General features: G+C 43.3%; 1 protein-coding gene across 3 annotated transcripts in view; it reads left to right on the top strand.

Annotated features, from left to right (window-relative positions):
- Nucleotides 1-19,221, top strand: part of FAM13A (family with sequence similarity 13 member A) — a 117,620-nt gene that overhangs the window by 50,825 nt on the left and 47,574 nt on the right. For 2 of the 3 annotated variants that reach the window (XM_066317951.1, XM_066317949.1), the window contains one exon: nt 16,457-16,498. In XM_066317951.1, the coding sequence (XP_066174048.1) occupies nt 16,457-16,498 (42 nt within the window). Of the gene's footprint in view, nt 1-7,249; nt 7,323-16,456; nt 16,499-19,221 lie in introns of those variants that run through there. The other variant, XM_066317950.1, reaches the window with a different exon arrangement.

The following is a 19,221-nucleotide window of genomic DNA, read 5'->3' on the forward strand; positions in this document are numbered from 1 at the left end:
TATTGTTCTGCATTATGGTTAGAAACTATCTAGCCATTATAAAATGATTGGGAGCACTACTAACACTACACCTTATTTTATAAAATTTATAGATGTTTCCTTTAAAAAACCCACCCTGAAACTTCAGAAAGTGTCAAAGTGAAAAAAGAAGTTTCAAGTGACCACTGTTCTAACAGAGTTATTGAGCATCGAAGAAAAAACGTTTCCTCTAAAATCTTGTTAGGTTTTGCTGAATGTATGCTCCTTGAGTAGAAAAATACGTGTTTCCCAAGACTCTTGAGAGGTGGTTGGGAAGTTGAAAACTTACAGACCTTACCCATGTTGTTCTGAATGTTCCTGATAATGAGCTTGTATGCTGAACTTGTTTTCCTGCAGTATCCACTTGTGCCACTCCTGACAGGAATGTCCTGCAGTGGGACAGAAGTGTGTTTGCGCAGCCTGGACACGTACAGAGCAGCAGGGCTCAAAGCTGATGTTGCAAATTGAGGGGCACAGCAGTGAGCTGTGCTCATTAAGCCCTGTATCGCTGTATCTGGCTGTGCATAAACAACCATTTGTTGTTTCTTGCTGTACACACAGCTGGCTGCAGGAAGAAGCCCCAAGGCTGGCCTGAGAGGGCTGTGTTCTCAAATGCAGTCAGGTTTTAGTGGATCTGCTAAGAGTTGCCTTTTAGCAGGGTCCCCCCTTACTTCTGTGGCAGATGCATCTTGCAGCTCTAGGCAGAACGCTGGAGTTATTCTCACTCAGCTCACTCTGTTTTAGTACCTCCCAGTCAGAGTCGATCTTTCCTGCCGAGTCATCTTTTTCCCACCAGCTCTCCGGGGAGCCAGGCCGGCCACTGGGGCACTGGTGCAAAGGGAGAGCTCCTTTCAGTCACTTCATTAGCTGGAGCAGAGGAGCTAATCCTGGAGGGTTTTTCCTGGAGGGTGACTCTGCCAGACTGCCTCCCTTGCCAACACAGACAGCACTTTATCTTTCAGTGGAGTAAAAAGCCATGTGCAGCAAACGTGAACGGTGTGGCCTTTTCCCTGCTTTCCTCAACCCCTTCCCATATCCTTGTTTTTCCTGTGAACTACAAAGCAGGTCACTTGAAGGCGCTTTAGGAAGCAGGGAACATGAAGAGTGCAGAGGTATGGCCTTCAAAGGATAGTAATTTTGTAAAGGATTGGAAGGATGTTTTTGGAAGATGGGAAAGTGACTTTTTGGTAAAAACAGTGACTTTTTGGTAGGTAATACAAAACATGGAGGGGTACACCAGAGACTCATTTAAATTTTTTTTAAAACCTTTTTGCTAACAAATTTTGCTTGTTTTTCATTGTTTTCAATGACATTTTCATTGGTCTGAAACAGCTGGATTTTTAAAAAGCTTTTGTGCAGACAGTTTTAGAGAAATAACACTTTAGAGGCGTGGGAGAAATTTCACTGGACACTAAAAATTAGGAATTTCATTAGATTAGAGCTCTGGAGAAAGCCTGCTTTGAAAATAACTTGTTCCAGACTGGACTCCTGCTTATTTGCTTGCTCTCCCATGCTCTGGCACTTGAACTAACTGGTGCAAATGAAGAACCTAGTGACCTTGTCACTCAGCATACTTTACCCTGTTCCCACAGCAGATCAGCAGACACAACCATTCATTACTTGTTGCTTTCCCAGGAAACCCTTTAGGAACCTACTCCCAAATCTTCCCATTTCTCCAGGATGGAGGCCAAGAAATAATTTCTGGGCTATCCCATGGGGTGACAGTTCTCTGGAGCAAATTAAAGCAGTGGACAAGCGGGTGTGGCAGTGCATGCAAAGGACACTTCTGTTTAATGAAGGGAAGCCACAGCAGCAAAACCAGGTCTCCAGGGGGCGTGTGATGTCCCTTGCAATGGGAAATGAACTTTTGTCCTTATCGGTTGGATGAGATCAGGAGTGCCCAGCGCCTGAGGCTCTGAGAGGCTTTCAGTTTGGTCCATACTTTTCTCTTGTCCCTGCAAATTTAAAGAACAGTTCTGGAATATGTTTTCCTCCTTAACAGATTTTAACTAGTTTAAAAGGTAATTTGGCCTCTAAGTTGCAGGAAGGAGCAGAAAAGCTGCTGTGCAAAAACCAGTATATTCTCCACAGATATGCCAAGAAGGCCTGTATTTCTAATGCAAAAAATAAAAGAGGTAAAATGAAGTCAGCTGAGAGCAACCTGTTTCTCTTTTGGACAAGAGGAATATCAGTTATGAAAATAAGTAAGAAAATTCTGCAAATTCCATCTAGACAGTTTACGTAAGGCATGGTGTTCCTAAAGGAGGCAACCGTAATTTGTAAGAATATTAAACATTCACTATAATTATTGATTAATTACATCAGTAGCTAATTTTTCTCACCACTTTAAAATGTCTTAATTTCTCAGCATAATTTGTCTGTCTTGGACTTCTGACCATTGAGTCTTGGTCAGTTTGTGAGTACTAGGTCAAGTATTAATGTTTTCTGCATGCATCGAGGATTTTCTTTGAAAAGCACTAAATGTGTGGGTTTAGATTTTGTGTGCCCTTCATGGGTTGTCTCTTAGCACTCTTCAGTTTTTCACAACTTGCTTGGGAATGGGAATTCCTGAACTGATCAAAGTCTTTTGTAGCAACCAACCCAGTAGGAAATACAGACATAACACACCTTTTCAGCGTAATACCGTGTTGATGTCTCTGGGGATGATGTTAATTTCTTCAGCCAAACAGTCACTCTGGGCTTGTAACCATGATGTTGTATCCCCATCTTGCACATAGTTCCCAGATTTTGCTCTTATGTGGGCGAAGGTTTTAATGCTGGCTTGCACACAAAATAACACCAATACAAAAATAACCACCAGTATAATTTTACATTTACTTACAAATCACTGAAACATCATGAAGCGAAACAGGGCTGAGTAACATCTTTGCAAAGTCACTCTTAGTACTTTTAAACCTTTCTGAGGATTCCCCTTCCACTAAATTATGTTTTTACTGCAGTATTTGGTCTTTCTTCATGTTTGCCCTTTTGGAGGGGACCTTTTTAATTGTCTGTGTGCTTTGTTTGGACTTGAAGGACCACAGTTTCCAAGTGCAGTTTCTGTTAACTTGTGACTTGCTTATTTTATATGTGCACACAAGTTTCTGGGCTGCAGGAGATTTTCCAGGGTATTTGCCATGTCTAATGGCAGATGCTCATATGCCTAGATACTTTAAAGAGGAAAAACATGTGTATTAATATAAGTATGCGTACATAAATAATGGAATTCTTAATTTTGTATTGGTAATATTTTGAAAAGTACATTCTGTAATTTTCAGTCTATCTTCCGTTGCATTTCATGTTTCTGCCGGGGGAAAATATTGCATAATTTAGTAAACATTGTGGGAATAAATTGATGGTATTGAGTGGCATTCTAAAAGCCCTCAGATTTGGTCAGACCAGGCAAGATTGCCTTTTTAAATTTTTTTTTTTTAATTTTTGAATACTATCTGATTTATGTATGACTGTGCAGTGAAGCAAGGGATAACTGCAGGAGGCAGACACAACTACATCCTCATAAAATCCATTATTTAGATCACATATCTTGTATCCTCTGGTGCTGCTCACAGATCCTCTTCTCTTGTTGCTTTATATGCTGAGAAAATTACTTGGTGTGCAGCAAAGTATGAAAAGGAAAGAAAGAGGAGAAAGCACTTCTGTAATGATGATTGACAGGAGACTTCCTTTCCAAACGTGCAGTTGTTCTTTAAACTTTGATGGAGAAAAGTGATTGTTCATATTTAGTTCCAGCCAGTGGTATTTTTCCCTTTGTTGAAACTCAGTGAGAAATTTACAAATCAAATAGTTTGAAAACAGGTGTTGCCTTGGTGTTGGTGCTGAAGTGTGGCAGCATGTGTTGATATTTCAAGGGACTTTATAATTTTTATTGTTATTTGCTGTCTATTTCCCTGAAGTGTTTACAATACACTAGGAGCATACAGTCAGTGGAGAGGATGTTGTGCCTGTCCTGAGAGAGGGCTTTTCCTCATCCTCTGTTTCTACTGTTGGTGGTACCATAAAGGGCTTTTGTGGTGTATTGTTGCTGCCAACAGATGAGTTTGGCCTTTCTGAGTAATAGAAATGTAAGAGCTGTATGAAACTTTCAGAAGAGGTTTTGTCTTCTTTGTTTAACATGGGAAAACAAATTCAAGAAGTACAAGCAAATCCAAAACAAAATGTTGTATAATCTCAGGTTTTATGTGTGATAGCCCAGTTTGAGTTATGAAGTTAAAAAAGGCATGAGAGGGCAAGGGAAGGGTAGGAATTCCTGCCTCTGACAAATAGCAAGTTGGTTTTAGCGTCAACATCTGTGTGAAGGAAGTGGAATTGTTTGGAGATAAGACTGCAGCTTTCTGGCAGCTTTTGTCTGCCTGCTTTGTGCCACAAATAAATCACTTGTGGTCTCTACCCATGAACAGGGGAGGTGGAGAATTAAGATTTGTATTCTTGTTTAGCAGCTGAGAGATATTAGAGACCTATTGAAGCAGTGTGAACTGAACTGAGGTGACATGCATCCTGTACTACCGCTCTTACCAATGATTGGCCATAGTCCTTGAAAGGAGTTTTAAAAATTTCACTCTGACATTTTTCCATGTTAAAATCTTCTGTTGCAGTGTCTGCAGCTGCTCTTGACTAGTTAAAACTCTGGGGAACCAGTAGTGCTAGCAACCAGCTAGCATATTTTCAGCTTTGGTCACCTTTCTTTCAACAGTTGCTGAAGTTGTGTGCCAGTAGGTGTAGGGAAACATAAGCTACTGTACCTCTTCTCAGTTGTGATAGTTTTGCCAGTGTTAAAGGAAACATATGAGGATGCAGGGGAGAAAACTGATACCCATTGAGGAGACTGCAGAAAAAGAGAACAGAAACAAAAGGTGGATCTGAAGGTGTTGAGAGCGTGGGGAGCCCTGCAACTTTACTGTTGGCGTCAGGTTGATTTTAGCATGATGCCACGAGCTAACCTTCACTGATGCTAAGCCATAAATTAATCTTTCTGGTTATTACACAATCTCCTTTTGTTAGTGAATTCTTTGTCAAGGAGCTTAGTACTTTTAAGCTTATTTATACAAGCAAGTCCCATGGAAGTTATGACAGAATAGCTAGTGTATAAATTCATAGTACAGCAGCTATTTGAGTTATTCCATTTCTGTTTATTCAGCAAGCTGCTCTGGAGAACCCTGACTCCTTGCCCATGGAGATGGGTCCTTAGTTAAATGTGGAAAATTAATTTTTTTTAATAGCATCCCGATGGTAACACTCAGTTTATAGAAGTGTAATCAGCTGTGAATAATGGTGTGTGTATAAAAAAAGACTGGCCAGAAAAAGTCAATTTGATTTATTGTCGAACTGTGAAATAGTACAAAGTGCTTTTGTTTTATACTGAAGAGTTTTATGTATCAGAGTAAAATCTTTCTCTCATAGTTGCTTATGAGCACATATGGTGCATTTAATTTAACAGGAAGTCATCAAGGTACTCATTTAATTGTCACGGGTAAGAGCAGCCCAGATCCACGATGGCAGAGTGCTTTATCGGCATTGCTGACTTTCCTAAAAAGGGGCCCTGTGCTGTGCCTGGTGTGACTGTCACAGCAGAACAGGTTTGTGCTGAGGCAATGGGCAGAAGCATTACTAATGCCCTTCTTCCAGTCAGCCAGCTGACAGGAGCAGATATTAAACAGTTCAGGGCACTGAAGCGAAGCCACGTCTCAATTGAGCCCCGTGTCTCTACTCCATGCCACTGCTTTCTGAGGCTGCAGCTGTCCACTGCTCTTGATTTCGACAGAAAATGCCCCATGCCTCCTGCTGGCAAAATTTAAGATCTGTTGGGCATCCCTCTGAAACGTCTGATAACCTCTGCTAGCCTGGGAGTGTTGGCTGCTTCTCCAGAGAGCTGATGGGCTCATGTTCAGTTTGCATGACCTACATCTATCTCTATGGAAGTGTTAAGTACACAGGTACTAAGCTCCTGCCACAGCTTTCTCCCAAGCCAGCACTAATCCTCACCAGGGTTGAGCGAGGTGGTACTTCCAATATTGACTTAAGTTTTTGAAGATTGACATGTGCCATTATGTTTGTACCACTTAAAGTGTTGAAAAGACACTCCTAGGTGCCTTTATCAGATTAGGATTGTCTCCTTCCCCATCACATAAAGTATACAGTGGGATGACATTGTTCACAGGCGGGACAGCAGCTGAAGTGTTTCTGTCCAGTGCTGGGGGAAATGGAAAGCAATTCCTGAGGCTTTCTGCGCAGAGGAGCTGCGAAGGTGAAAAGTAAAATTCTGGGTATGCTCCTTCAGTAGCCATTAAATGTTTTGGCGCAAAGACCTTAGTGATTTTGTGCTGTTCATTTTCCAAGGCTGCTGTGTCCTGGTGAGTGACATACTCCTTGTGTGCGGTCCTTTTGCTACCACTCTTCCCAGCCCGAAACTTCTACCCAATAGAACAGTGTGGTTTGTTGTTTCAGAGCATTATTTGGTCAGCAGCCACAGATATAGAGGCAAGAGTGCCTGAGAATAGCCCACTGCGAACATCAGTTCGGCTCTGCAGTTGTCTCTTCAGTTCAATTATTAAGGGAAGAAGAGCTCTCCGTGCAGTGGGTCAGAAGCGGGTGGCCAACCTACAGCACAAACCTTTCAAACCGCGGTCGAGTCTACTGCAACGCGAAAGGATCAAGTTCAAAAGTTGTGCCAGCCCTACTAGACACCGATCCATGGTTAAGGTGGCTGAGGGCAGAGCCAGAGCAGCCCCTCGAGGGTGTTGTGGAGCCTTGCGGGGGTCTGGGTGCCCGGGGCACCGCGCCCGCCCTTCCCGGAGCGGAGCCGGCCCGCTGCGGCCGTGGGGAGGGAGCTCGGGACAGACTACATCGCACCCTGGGCGAGTTTGGGAACTATAACCCTTCGGCGGTGGGTCATAGTTACTGAAAGGGATACAGAAGACCTTGTGGAGTCTTTCTGTTGAAAGGAGCCATTAGCCCTCAGCTTGTGGCATCTTTTGCAGGCCCAGAACCAGCTGGACAGCAGAAGCCGCGTTTAGTTAACCTGTGCCTGCCGCCCCCGGCGGGGAGAGCAGGGACAGGGGCCGCGGCGGCCGTCGCAGCTGGAGGGCCGGGCCGGCTTCTCGGTGCTGGGGCGGGCCGTCGCCAGCCGCCAACCCGGGCCCGGCGGCCCCTTCGCCCCTCCCCGGGGCCGGGCGCTCCCCGCGGCGAGGCGCCGGCGGCGCTGCGGGCACGGCCAGAGGCGCGGCGGGCGGCCGGGCGGGCAGCGGCTCCATGGCCAGCATGGCGTGCGAGGTGATGCCCCTGCAGAGGTACGTGCCCGGCCGGGGCGAGCCCGGCACCCAGCGCGGGGCTTCTGCCGGGCTGTCCGGCGCGGGGGAGCCGCGACTCGGACCCCGCCTGGGAGCGGGGATGCCCGCTCGGGATTGGGATACCCGCCGCGGCGCCGGGGCAGTGCAACAAGTGGGGCTATTAGCCGGTCTCCGGGGGCAGGGGATCTCGGGCGGAGAGGGGGATTCGATGTAGCGCCCCGAAATCCACGCAGCGCTCTCCGTGCGGCGTGGGAGCGGCTCGCAGGTGCGGAGGGACCCCGGCCGGCCCTGGGTCTCCGCCGGGCGAAGCCGAGCCCTCCGCGGGCTGCCCGTACTGCGGTACGGGAGCGCGGCCGGGCTGCCCCTGCGCACAGCCCACCTCCGGCTGGCGGCTCACACACCCAGCCTGCCGCAGCACGGGCCAGAGCTTTAGTTTTCGGGGGAAAAAGGCTGGGTGTTTCCAGGATGCCGGCGCACACCTCCGTTCAGCACCAGCTGTGAGAAAGTACCTGTGCTGGCATGTGCTCCCGCCACGCAATGGCAGGGACAGATGCGGTCAAGCTTCTGAAATGGCAAGGCACAGATCCACTGCGGGGAGGAGTGTACACAGCCCTTTCACTGGGTCATCAAATTCTTATTCTTATTTTTACTACTCTTTCAGTTCTTAAAATTCAGCAGTCACTATCTCCCCTGGTAGTATTTGAATGGCCTGAATATCAATCTTTCTCTAATCTATGAAACCGTATATAAAAAATTTACTGTGCCGTTTCAGCACTGTGGTGGTGCGATTTCAGCAGAAGCTGCAGAGTTGCTGCTTACTTGAGCACAATAAAATAGTAACTGAAATTGCTGCCTGAACTGTTATTGTCTTGATAAAGTGCAGGGTCCTCTGCAGGTAGATGAGGAGAAAGTCTCTTTGGCACTATTGCAATCGTGGGGTTCCATGCTGATGACTGCAGAGAAACAGAAATATGGTTTGAATGTCTTAAAGAAGTGGTCATGGTGCATCATTTCTATTTGAAGGACCGGTCTCACATAATATTTTTAACCTTTCTGATCCCAAGGATCTGACTGTCCTAGCAGTGGTTGGAACAAGTGGTTGTTATTATGCTCTTGACTCTTCACCCCAGGGGAGGATAGCTTTCACAGACTGGCTGTAATTAGAATCTTTGTTGTTGCAAGGACTAAATCTCAATCAGTTAGAGATGCAGTCAGCACTTCAGAAAGGAGGCGTTTTCTTCAAACTCCATTAAGCTGTAAGCATGGTACAGAATTCTTTTGTGTTTTTCAGTTAAAATAATTCACGAAATTCTGTCTCCTCTTCCATCTCCTTGATCTATTTTTAGTCTGCGTATACTGTACTTTTTAGCAGATCGGGTTTTTTGGCACAGATTGCCAGATCACTTTACAGTAGCATTCTCCAGGTTGCACCTTTATTTCCGTGTTCTTCCCTCCCTTAGGGCAGAGTTTTGCTGGCTTTGAGCATTTTTTGTCAGCTTCAGGAAAGCTGATACTGCTACTGTTGGTTTGTACCAGCACGGATAGCGCTGTGTTTGTGGTTGCTGTGGGGTGGATAGGCTGATGTTGCTGTTCCAGCTGAGGGCATGGACAAATTGTATGTAGTGCGTGGTTCCTGTTATAGGTTTAATCGGAGTAGTGGCACTCTTCAGATTCTGTGATTTAGGACACTTGCCAAGCTGAAAAGAATCTCTCTTTCCCTCTCAAGAAAGGGAATTAACTGGTTTCCATCCTGGGTGAGTGAACTTGCTGCTGCTCATCTCCTGTAGGTGCCCTGCTCCGTGCTCTCTTTGGGGCCGTGAGGCTGGCCGTGCTGTGCCTGCCATGGAAACCCTCCTGTGCTGAAGCAATACAAATGTGTAGCTGGCGTGTAAAATGTGGGAGAGGGAGAAGGGCTCTGTGTCTACCAAGATATGTGAGTTTGTCTTCCAGAAAATCATATAAAGTGCTTACATAGAGCCATATGGATTATATGGGATCATCCTATATATAGATACCTGTGGAATGGCATGTGGTGGGGTATGGTGTCCTCCTATGAAGGAGTGACAATGGGCATGTCAGGGTTATGTTTCTTTGCATGGGAAGAGGTGGAAGGCCAAATGTGTTGAATCCTCACTGCAGTGGGTACTATATTGCCCAAGCACTATAGAAGGCACCAGTGAATGTCACATGGATCGCATTACTGATTTTCCAACAACTTATCTCCCAGTAATTGTTTCTTCAATTGCTGTTAGGCTACCATCTTTTCAGAATAGCATTAGCTTACTTTGGGATCCCAGCTTCCTAGTTAGAGCGTTATTAATGCTGTTAATGTATGTTTTAATTCATGTATCCTAGCTCAGTCTATTGCAGATTTAACAACAGCTGTGCAAAGCTGAAGCCTGTGGCTGCCTTTGCCAATCATATCTACCAGTTTCTGTACGAGATAAGAAAGGCAGGTACACATTTGAGCCTTGTTTGTGATCGATGGCCTCTGTTGCTTAACAAGTCAAGGTAGTGGAAGAGTGAAGCCATCACAGATATTTTTAGCAAGTGCATCTGAAAGCAGTAGGGAGTGTGACTGATGTGTTTCTAACCTGTACAGCAGCAGTTGTCTGCATCTGCATGGGCAGTCTCACTTGCAGTTACCAGGATGATTTGATTTACCTTACTGGTTGGTTTGCTTGGAATTTTTCACAAATAGCCAGCAGTTTAGCCTGAGAACACTGCTGTATTTCACCTTTTTTTTTTTTTTTTTTTTTTTTTTTTAATTTGAGAAGGGGTGGCTGCTGTGTTCTCAGTATCACATTTGTGAACATTTTTGTGTGTAAAGTTGTACTGTAAATAAGTATGATCTTTTGGACTTTGCTATCACTTTCTTTCCAAGGTACTGGGAGTGCTTGACAAGCCCTAATGAAGTATATTCTGGAATATGGATGTGAATTATGCTCTCTGAGAGTGGGGAGAACTTGAATCTAGGGGGGTTTTTTTTGTTTGCTTCAGGTTTGGATAAGGTTTTTTTCTGGTGGAAGAATGAAGAGAAATTCAAACCTGTGGCTCTTACCTTCCTTAAGTCAGCTTTTTCGAAAATGCTGTGTGAATTTTTCATCTTCCAGGCAAATATTTGACCCACAGCTGGGTACCCTGCCTTGTCACAGCTGTGATATGGTGAGTGTCGGAGTCTGTGGAAGCTCTTCCTCAGTACCACTGGGGTGGAAGGCACTGACTAAAAGAGGAAATTGGTGTGGAAATTTTCTTTAGTGTTTGTCTCTGGGGTGTCCCCCTGATTAAGCAAGAAAATACTAATATTTGCCTAAAAACCAGTAGATACCTTTATTTGAAGTGTGCAAGCTTTTAACAAACAATCCTGAAACTGAAATCACTGGTTACCTAGTAACAGTTCTTCACCATTATAATGCAACAGGTATGTGTGTGTTATGCAACTTCAGTGTTAAATTCTGAGAAGAGGTGAGACTTTGGCTGGTGCATTCATCCCGCCTCTTTCTGAGCCATTTTCTGGTTTTATCCTAGTGAGGACTATTGCCAAACCACAAGTAAAAGAAAAGACACTGCCCTATCTTTCATAATAAGACCCAACTAGCTTAAGAAGTAAAACAACATAAGAGAGCTGTTTAACATTGACGTCATTTTATAAAAGATTAACATATTTGCAATCTAGGAGGATAGTAAGCAGAAAATAATTGCACAAAATTATGCTGTCAAGGGCTCCGGGATATTCAGGTATGTTAATATAAATGGAAAATCTGCCTCTTGCTCACAGTGGCACTTAATCAGCAAGAAGTTCTGCTCACTTCAGCTTGCCATGGGATAGCCTATACTTCCCTGATCTCTGATGTTGCTTTGAAGTAGGAGGAGGTGTGCAAAAAGCCTTCAGTATACTCTTTTTCCTATTCAGATAATATGCTTCAATCTCAGTGCCCCCTCACACAGCCTGCACAGTTATGCCTGTGGATAGATGGCTGTGCCATGTAATTTAGTTGAGAGATCTTTAGGAAAAACTTGCTGAAGAAAGAGCTTTGAGGGAGATGATGGGATCCTTTGGAGTTTAATATTTAAACCAATTCATCTGCTCGCAGGTAATTGGAGATACTTTGCATAGCGTGATATTTTTGCAGAATACGTGAGGTCAGAGTAAAGAAGCTGGGTTGTCAGCCTTGGATTTTAACATGTGGCTCATTTGCTGAGTAGCTTACTTAAGTTTCAGTGGTATGCATGGTTAGGTATAAGCCCAACTATCGTGGAGACTGGAGATAAATATCTAAAACAGCACGTTATGGTTTTGACTTATTAAAGTTACTCTTCAGGGAAAATGGAAATGCTGGCATGGAAATAACTCTCACAGGAAAATAGCTGTTAAGCATTTGTTTTTTAAACAGTGCATATAGCATTCCTTCCTCCCCCTCTGTTTAAGGATATAGAGCAAGGGTGGCATTGCTCAAGGATTGAGGGTAGGTCCTGACTTTAATGATGACCATTGTATCACCGCAGTGTTACGATGTTAGATTAAATTTATGGTTAATCTTGCATCAAGGATGGTATTATTCTTTCTTCTTTTGCATAATGCACCTCAATATTTATTTGAAGGAAGTTTATTTTGAAGGATTTATTTGAAGGCAAAAGCTTGTGTTGCCTGCTATTGCTCATTTGCAAAAACATTGCCTTTTACCCACTGCGGTGAAGCACAAGCTCTGAGTTAATAGCTCTATTGAGAAAATAAGCATGCAATAAATTTTCATGAGCTGTTTCAATCTTGCATTTTTTGCAACATTGAAATAACTTTTATGGGGAAATTACTTTGATGGGTGAAGAAGTGCTGAAAAATTTGTGAATAAGAGAAGATCTTCAGCAAAAAGTAGTACTGTGACTCAAAATCAATGTTTCCTTGAAGCTGTTTTTGGTGTTGTTGGTGTTGAATGTCATGATAAGTAAATAAGTAATACTGTTAAAATCCTCAGTAGTTGCAAAAATTTTATGTCTTTTAATTCAAGGAGGCATAGGTGTTCTAAATGATAAGAAGAAAACAAAAGGGAGATAAGTTTGAAGCCTTAAGAAGTCACCCAAACTTAGCCTTCCTTCTCCTCCCTCCAAAACTTGCATTAACTTTTGATATTACTAATTTGATGTTACTGAATTTTTCATTGCCTTCTTGTTTGATTGCATTAAAAATAAAAGTAGCTATTGTTTTGCATTAAAAAAGTATTCTCACTAAAAACCAGCTACGTTTCTTTTGAAGTCAAGAATTTCTGTGGTAGAATAGAAGGTGAGCCATTCCCATATCCAACATTTGAGGTCAGAACAAACAGAGCCTCTGGCAAGGCATTAGGAAAACATGACCTTGGCTGAGAAGCAAGACCCTGCCACTGTCTAGGCCCTTCATCTCTGGTGCAAAATGTTGACCCGTGAGTCAAAGTACATTTTCATAATTGTAAAAAAAAAAAAAAAAATCCAACAAAAAACCCACCAAAGCCAAAATCTGGAGGGTTTTTATTATTATTATTTCATCAACTAAATGTCCCATTTAAGTTTTGGAAAGAGATGTGGAGTAGGAAAGTAGCAGTAGCTTTGTAACTTAGGGTTAGGATTCCAGTGCCAGGAAGCTAAGACAGAAGACCTGCTGCTGATCCACCTGATCCACTCTCTGACTTGCAGTGGGAGCTCAGACCAGCAAGGAGAGGGCTGAGACAGGGGTGTTCCTTATGCACATAAATAAATTGGGAACTTTACAGCTAAATGTAGTTCTACAGCAGGCTCAGCATCTCTCTTATTCTGCCTGAAGGGCAAGATGGTTTGAAGGTTGGACTTGATCTGAGAGGTCTTTTTCACCCTCAACTATTCTATGGTTCCAAAAGGTGTCAGAAAAAATAAAAGGAACCAAGGTTGCCTGATTAAGAATGTGAGGGGTGAACATAGTTACCTGAAACATTCCTATTGCAAGAGAGGGAGGCAAAAAAGGGTAACACTCCTTCTGTAATGGAAATTCATCATTTAACAGTTAGACTTCACCCAGGTTTTCCTATTTCCTTCTTCAGGGGCAGAAGGGATATGCCTGAAAATCCCAAGATATGCTAAACTAACCAGTGGGCTAAACAACTGGTGTTCTATCCAGACTGACAGACTTTTTATTAGCTCAGTGGTGGTCACAAACATACATAATATTACTTCTTTACCTGTGAAATAGAACAAGTTTGGTTTGCTGTGGGTTTTTATGTTTAGTTTGGTTTGCTTTTTTTGTTGGGTTTTTTTTTGGTTTTTTTTTTTTTTTTTTTTTAGTTTGGCTGGTATTTGTTTTGGTTTTTAGCAAGAAGGAAGTTGTCAGATAATCTCCTGAGTATTTCATGGAAGTGATTAATTTCTGTTTAATCCCTAGATTTAGGGGAGCTATTTATATGCTTGAGAAAAAAGAGACTGCTGTATTTTGCACTCACCTGCTTGGCCAGGTAATCAGTGATAGTTGAATAAATAACTGGAGGGTTTTTTTAAGTTATTTCATGCCTTCTGGGCATAAAGCATACATACGTCTGGACAAAACTTTGAGGATAAAAAAATACCAACCAAACAAAAAAACCCCAAAATTTAATTTATTGATAAGCCTGTTTGTCTAATGATAAGTTCTTTGTTGGGGAAGGTAGAAATTTAGAAGACTTTTATGATTTCCTCAAAACTCTGGATTTCATATAAGCTAGCTTGGAGGTCTTCATCCCAGATTCAGCTACTGCTCATTTGCTGCATATGTGAAACTATGAACCACTACTGAGTAACAGAGGTTTTTCATAGCTACAATTATTACCAACCATGTGAAATCGTGAAACTTGATGATCTAAATAAAACTGATGCCTGGTTTCTAACTTCTGGAAGAGCTTCTTTCTCTGCCATTCCCAGCTAATGGGCTTAAAATACTTGTTTCTCCTCAGTTCCTTTGTATGGGTGGATAAATTTTTGCACAGTTAAAAAACTTGCTGGAACTTAAGAGTCATCCAGTTGCACTTGCTATGCAAGAAAGGGAAGGAAATGCAAGGGGACTCAGAGTCCTGGCTGAACACTGCTTTTCGATCTGCTCTGTCAAAACAAATATTGGAAGCATAAGTGAAAAAGATTATTTGGACCTTTTCAGTAAGATTATGCTTCTTTGATTTGGAAGGTAATCACAAACCTTGAAATTAGGAGGGGTGTTTATTTTGCAAAAGAAAGCATGTTTGGTGTGGCTTTGGCAACTGCCACTTGTACAGAAAGCAGCATTTGGTGTTATCAGTAGAAATTGCATTAATACACAGAAATCTTGATGGCACTGTGAACTTTCATTTGTGTGAGAAAAGATTTTTCACGGTTTCTATCCACTACTTGGACCAGTTTGCATTGAGACTACAAGTACAGCTATTAATGCAGTGAACTGAACATAGCAAGAAACTTCACCAGCAGCTTTGTGAGTTTAAAGTACTTTCTTTACGCTTAAAAAGATATATTCTGTAAGTGCCAAAGAAAGTGATGGCATGCATGCAGGCTGGGAGACTGCACTGCCATCAGGGGAGGGAGCCTTACCTGGCAGAGGTTCCTACCCATGTCTTTGTTGCAGGTTGTCTTTCTGTGGTTGGGCCTTTCTGTGTTTCCACCAACTTTTTCTAGGCAGGCTCAAAGCTGTGGCAGTTTCTCACAAAGACTCTTCAGGTGCTGTCAGCCTCAGTTCACAGGCAGGCACTGTCCACCTGCTGTGCACTGCTCTGTGTCCTGCCTGGCTCTAGGAGCAGCAGCAGCTCTGGGCACTGCAGCTTGTTCAGGCTACTGAAGATGGGCTTGTGGAAGTGGCAGCAAGGTTTCCAGTAGCAGCTGTGCTCCCAGTCATCTTGGGGAGCTGCTAAAAGCTGTCCAGTCCCTGTTTCTTTGTAGAGGTGATGAAGTTTTGTCAGACCACACCAATTTCAGTGGCAGTTTCTGTTCCTTCCAGTCTGTGGTGTTTGGTGTTACCCACAAATCAGTATTTTGGGTTTCCCACATCATATGCTTTAAGGTCTTTTCTGTAATGTCTATTTGTGAATCTTTCCATATTCTGGTTGGGAGGTTGAATCCCTGTGATTATTTCTCGGGAACACTGGCTTTTTAAATCCCTTGTATCTTGCCTCCTCCCTTACGCTCTGCTCCCCTCAGTGAATTTGGTGTTCATATTTGTGGATCTGTTGTAACACTGGATGGGTTGAAATAAGCTGTGGTTAAATCTGCCTCTGGCTCTGTACAGTGAGAGGGCACGGTGCTTACCTGGCTGCAGGCCAGTTTCAGCTCATCTTGCTGAGGGAGCTTCATGCTGGCTCCAATGGAGGCTGCAGAAACTACCTGAGTACTTGATTTCCTAGTTGCAAATCCTACAGAGATGTTTCTTTCCGTATTATCAAGTGCTTAGAGCAGCTTTTATAAACCAATAAATAAAATCTTTCAAAATTCAAGAGATCATGTGTGATTCTGTGCCAGCATAGGCACAATGAGCTGGATGAGGGCTGTGAAGTCACTTGCCAGGTAGTCATGTTGAGACCAGGCCAGTTGACAACTAAAACACAACTAATCATTTTGTCAGGGGACCTTCGTGCCAGCCAGTGGCAATCCCTGATCTCAAGCCTGCAGAAATTTCATTTAAATAAACTTTCCACAGAAGTGGTAAAACTGGGGAATAGGTAGCCTCATGCATACACCTATGGCCATGGCTGTTTCTTTGGTTACTCAAGATGTCATTTGGTTTTTTTCCCAAGCTTGGCTTTAATAGTCAGACTGTTTAATTCTGGAGCAGCAGACAGCAAAGGACTCTCTTGGTTTTCCAAGCAAAATGCTTTATTGTTGCTATGGGAATAGCCCTAGCACTGTTGCAGAGTCAGAATGACTCCTGGCTGTCTAGCAGGAGATCTGTTACGCCACACTTGTGGACATTGAGAAATGAGTTGGATTGCCAGGATTTAAAGAAAGTAACTTAAAGCTTTCTTCCATGCATCAACCAGAGGACAGAATAGACTTAAGCGTTACCTCTGTAATGGGTGCAATTTCACTTTCGTTATCTCTGCTTTTTAAGAGTGAGTATCTTAAGCTGTAAATACAAGACAGAGCTGCATACTAACTTAAAAAATATGTTTTGTTCTTAGCTCCCAAGAAGATGAGCGGCCTATGTCACCCTTCTATGTGAGGTATGTACTCAGTTGTTTCCATTTATTTTTCTGTGTGGGATTGACTCATTATTGGAATTAAATGTGGGGAGGGGTTCAGAAGTGCTGAACAGACTGTAATCAAAGTGAACATTAATTTTACATTTGTAATTATTGCTCAGTTAGTGGGATAAGTCTTTGTAGATACCATCTCTCTTGTGTTTCTTTTGTATTTAAAGAAGAGGCCCAGGGTTTAAGGTCTTTATTACAAGATGGACGTGGTTTTCCTCCTTTCTTTGGTTTGTTACGTAGCTTAGATGCCTGAGTAGCTTATCTGCAGGCACAGGAGAGATTTTTGCTACAGGATTTGAGGAACTGGCAGCATGTGCTGCTCAGAAAGAAACCAGGAACCAGATGGTGAGTCAGCAGCCCATCCAGCTCCCTGCTGCAGCCTAGAAAAGCGGGAGAGTGCCTGGGTACCCAGCAAGCCTCACTGGAGGGAATGGTGCTCATGCTGCATTTGAACAAATTGTTTCTTGTTTTGCCAACTGGAGGGCAAAGTCACTGCTTGTAAAAGGGGTCTAATTCAGTTGACATCTGTGAAAGTTTGCTCTGCTTGCTTCAGTAGCAGGCTCAGTTCCAGTGCTTTCATTTATACTTAGTGGAAGAACAGGAGCCAGAGCAATTAACAATGAAGGGCTGCAGAGGAGGAAGGGCCAGATATTATAATTGGGTTCTTTGATCTCTGCAGAGTTTAAACAAATAAAAAGAAATCCCAGTGGTGCTTTTTGTGAGAACAGTGATAATTGGAATTCTTACAGTGATGTCTGAAATTTGTTAATCTCTGGTATATATTCCTTGAGTTTTTCTAAAAGAATTTTTCTGAGATGAAGCATAGAAAGAGTGCAGTTAATGCATGCTGTGCAGAAATGTGTGTCAGGGAATTGTTCATGAACTAGTCTGGTTGCATGATCCTGTCTGCCTTCCTGTTGATGCACCATTATTCTCTGCAATCTATTTGTGCAGATGTTGCCAAGCTGTGCCTCAAAATCTCCAAATTGTCAAAGGAGATTCTGCCTTTACCTTCAGGAGATTATTTTATAGCTGCATATGTACATTCCTCTGTCTCAGATTTTTCCTAGTTTAAATCTTCATCCTGTCTTTCCATTGAAAATTGTCCAACTCCTTGTTTTTCTTTCTGGCTTAATGTGACCTTCAAATTATTTTAGGGTTTCATTACATTTCCATCTGTCTTACTGCTCAAAACTGTCCTTCCAATCCCTTTCCTGGATTATAGAAAAATAATCCATGAAGGAGATTCTCTTTGGCTGACCTTGTCAAGATCACCAAGGAGAGATGGGGAGTAGGGAGCGGACCTGAGAAAACTGATAGCAAAGAAGGACATTTCTGAGAGGAAGGGAGCAAATTTGAGCATCTTAAGTAGAGAGGTAGGCTTATGAGGGGGGAGAACAAAGAATGAGTGTGTCCACAGAAATGAAGGAGTGGGTTTCCATGGGAATCTGTCTTGCACATAGGAAGGGAACAGTCAGGTATAAACACATAGCTGGGAAGTGAAGAAATGACTGGTGGGAGTAGAGAGGGAGCCGCACACCTTGACGCGCAGGCTTCCTGCCAAAGCCCGTGTCTTTTGTAACATTGCTGGGATACAGTTACTTGTAAATAAAGGGAACAGCTTGTAAGTCTTGCTTCTGTTTGTAACACATTAGAAATGTGTCCTGAGGTCAATTGCCAAGTGCAGTTAGTTTGGCAGGAGAGCTGGTGCTGTCTGGGCAATTCCTGGTGCTTCAACAACCGAGAACTTGAGTGGGTGGCCACCTTTTTCTGTGTAACTTCGAATGTTCTAGTTGTTGCCCCAGAGGCTGTGCATGACATATGTAGGAATTGCATTTCACACCATGGGCAAGGAAAGGGGAGACTGTCTGCTTTAGTTGTCTGATGGTCAAATCTATTTCTATTGCTGCCAGCCACACTTACATAGTTTGAAATACTGCTCAAGTAATCCTTCAAGTGAATCGTGAATGTTTGGGTACAGAGTGGTCACTGCTGTGTTTATGCAGTAGTTCCGTATAGATAATTATACAACGAGTTAAGTAAGTGGGAACAAGAGCCCTTTAGCTTCCAAGCACTGTATAATACTTGGCTCTTGCCAGACGGAAGGAACATTGTGTCCCTCTGTCGTCATTTAACCCCAGCCAGCCACCAGCTGCTTCGCTCACTCCCCCACCAGCGAGATTTGGTAGAGAACTGGAATGGGTAAGAACTGGAAAACTCATGGTTTGGGATAAAGACAGGTTAATAGGAAAGGGCCATGCACACAAGCAGAGCAGAACAAGGAATTCGTTCAGTCTTCCCGTGGGCAGGCAGGTGTTCAGCCATCTCCAGAGAGCAGGGCCTTGCCAAATGTAATGGTTTCTTGGGAAGACAGATGCCATCAATCCAAATGTCCCTCTCTTCCTCCCTCTTCCCCCCACTCTAAATACTGAGCATAATGTCATATGGTCTGGAATATCCCTTTGGTCAGTTTGGGTCACCTGGCCTGGCTCTGTCTCCTCCCAGCCTCCCATGCACCCCTAAATTCCCTGCCAGTACAAAAACCAGAAAAGGCCTTGGCTGTGTATAAGCCCTGCTCAGCAATGACAAAAACATCTCTGTGTTATCAACCCTGTGTTCAGCAAAAATCCAAAACACAGCCCCATACCAGCCACTGGGAAGAGAGTTAACCCAACCCCAGCCAAAACCTTCAC

Source organism: Sylvia atricapilla, chromosome 4, assembly GCF_009819655.1.
Source record: "Sylvia atricapilla isolate bSylAtr1 chromosome 4, bSylAtr1.pri, whole genome shotgun sequence".
Classification (NCBI taxonomy): Eukaryota; Metazoa; Chordata; class Aves; order Passeriformes; family Sylviidae; genus Sylvia; species Sylvia atricapilla.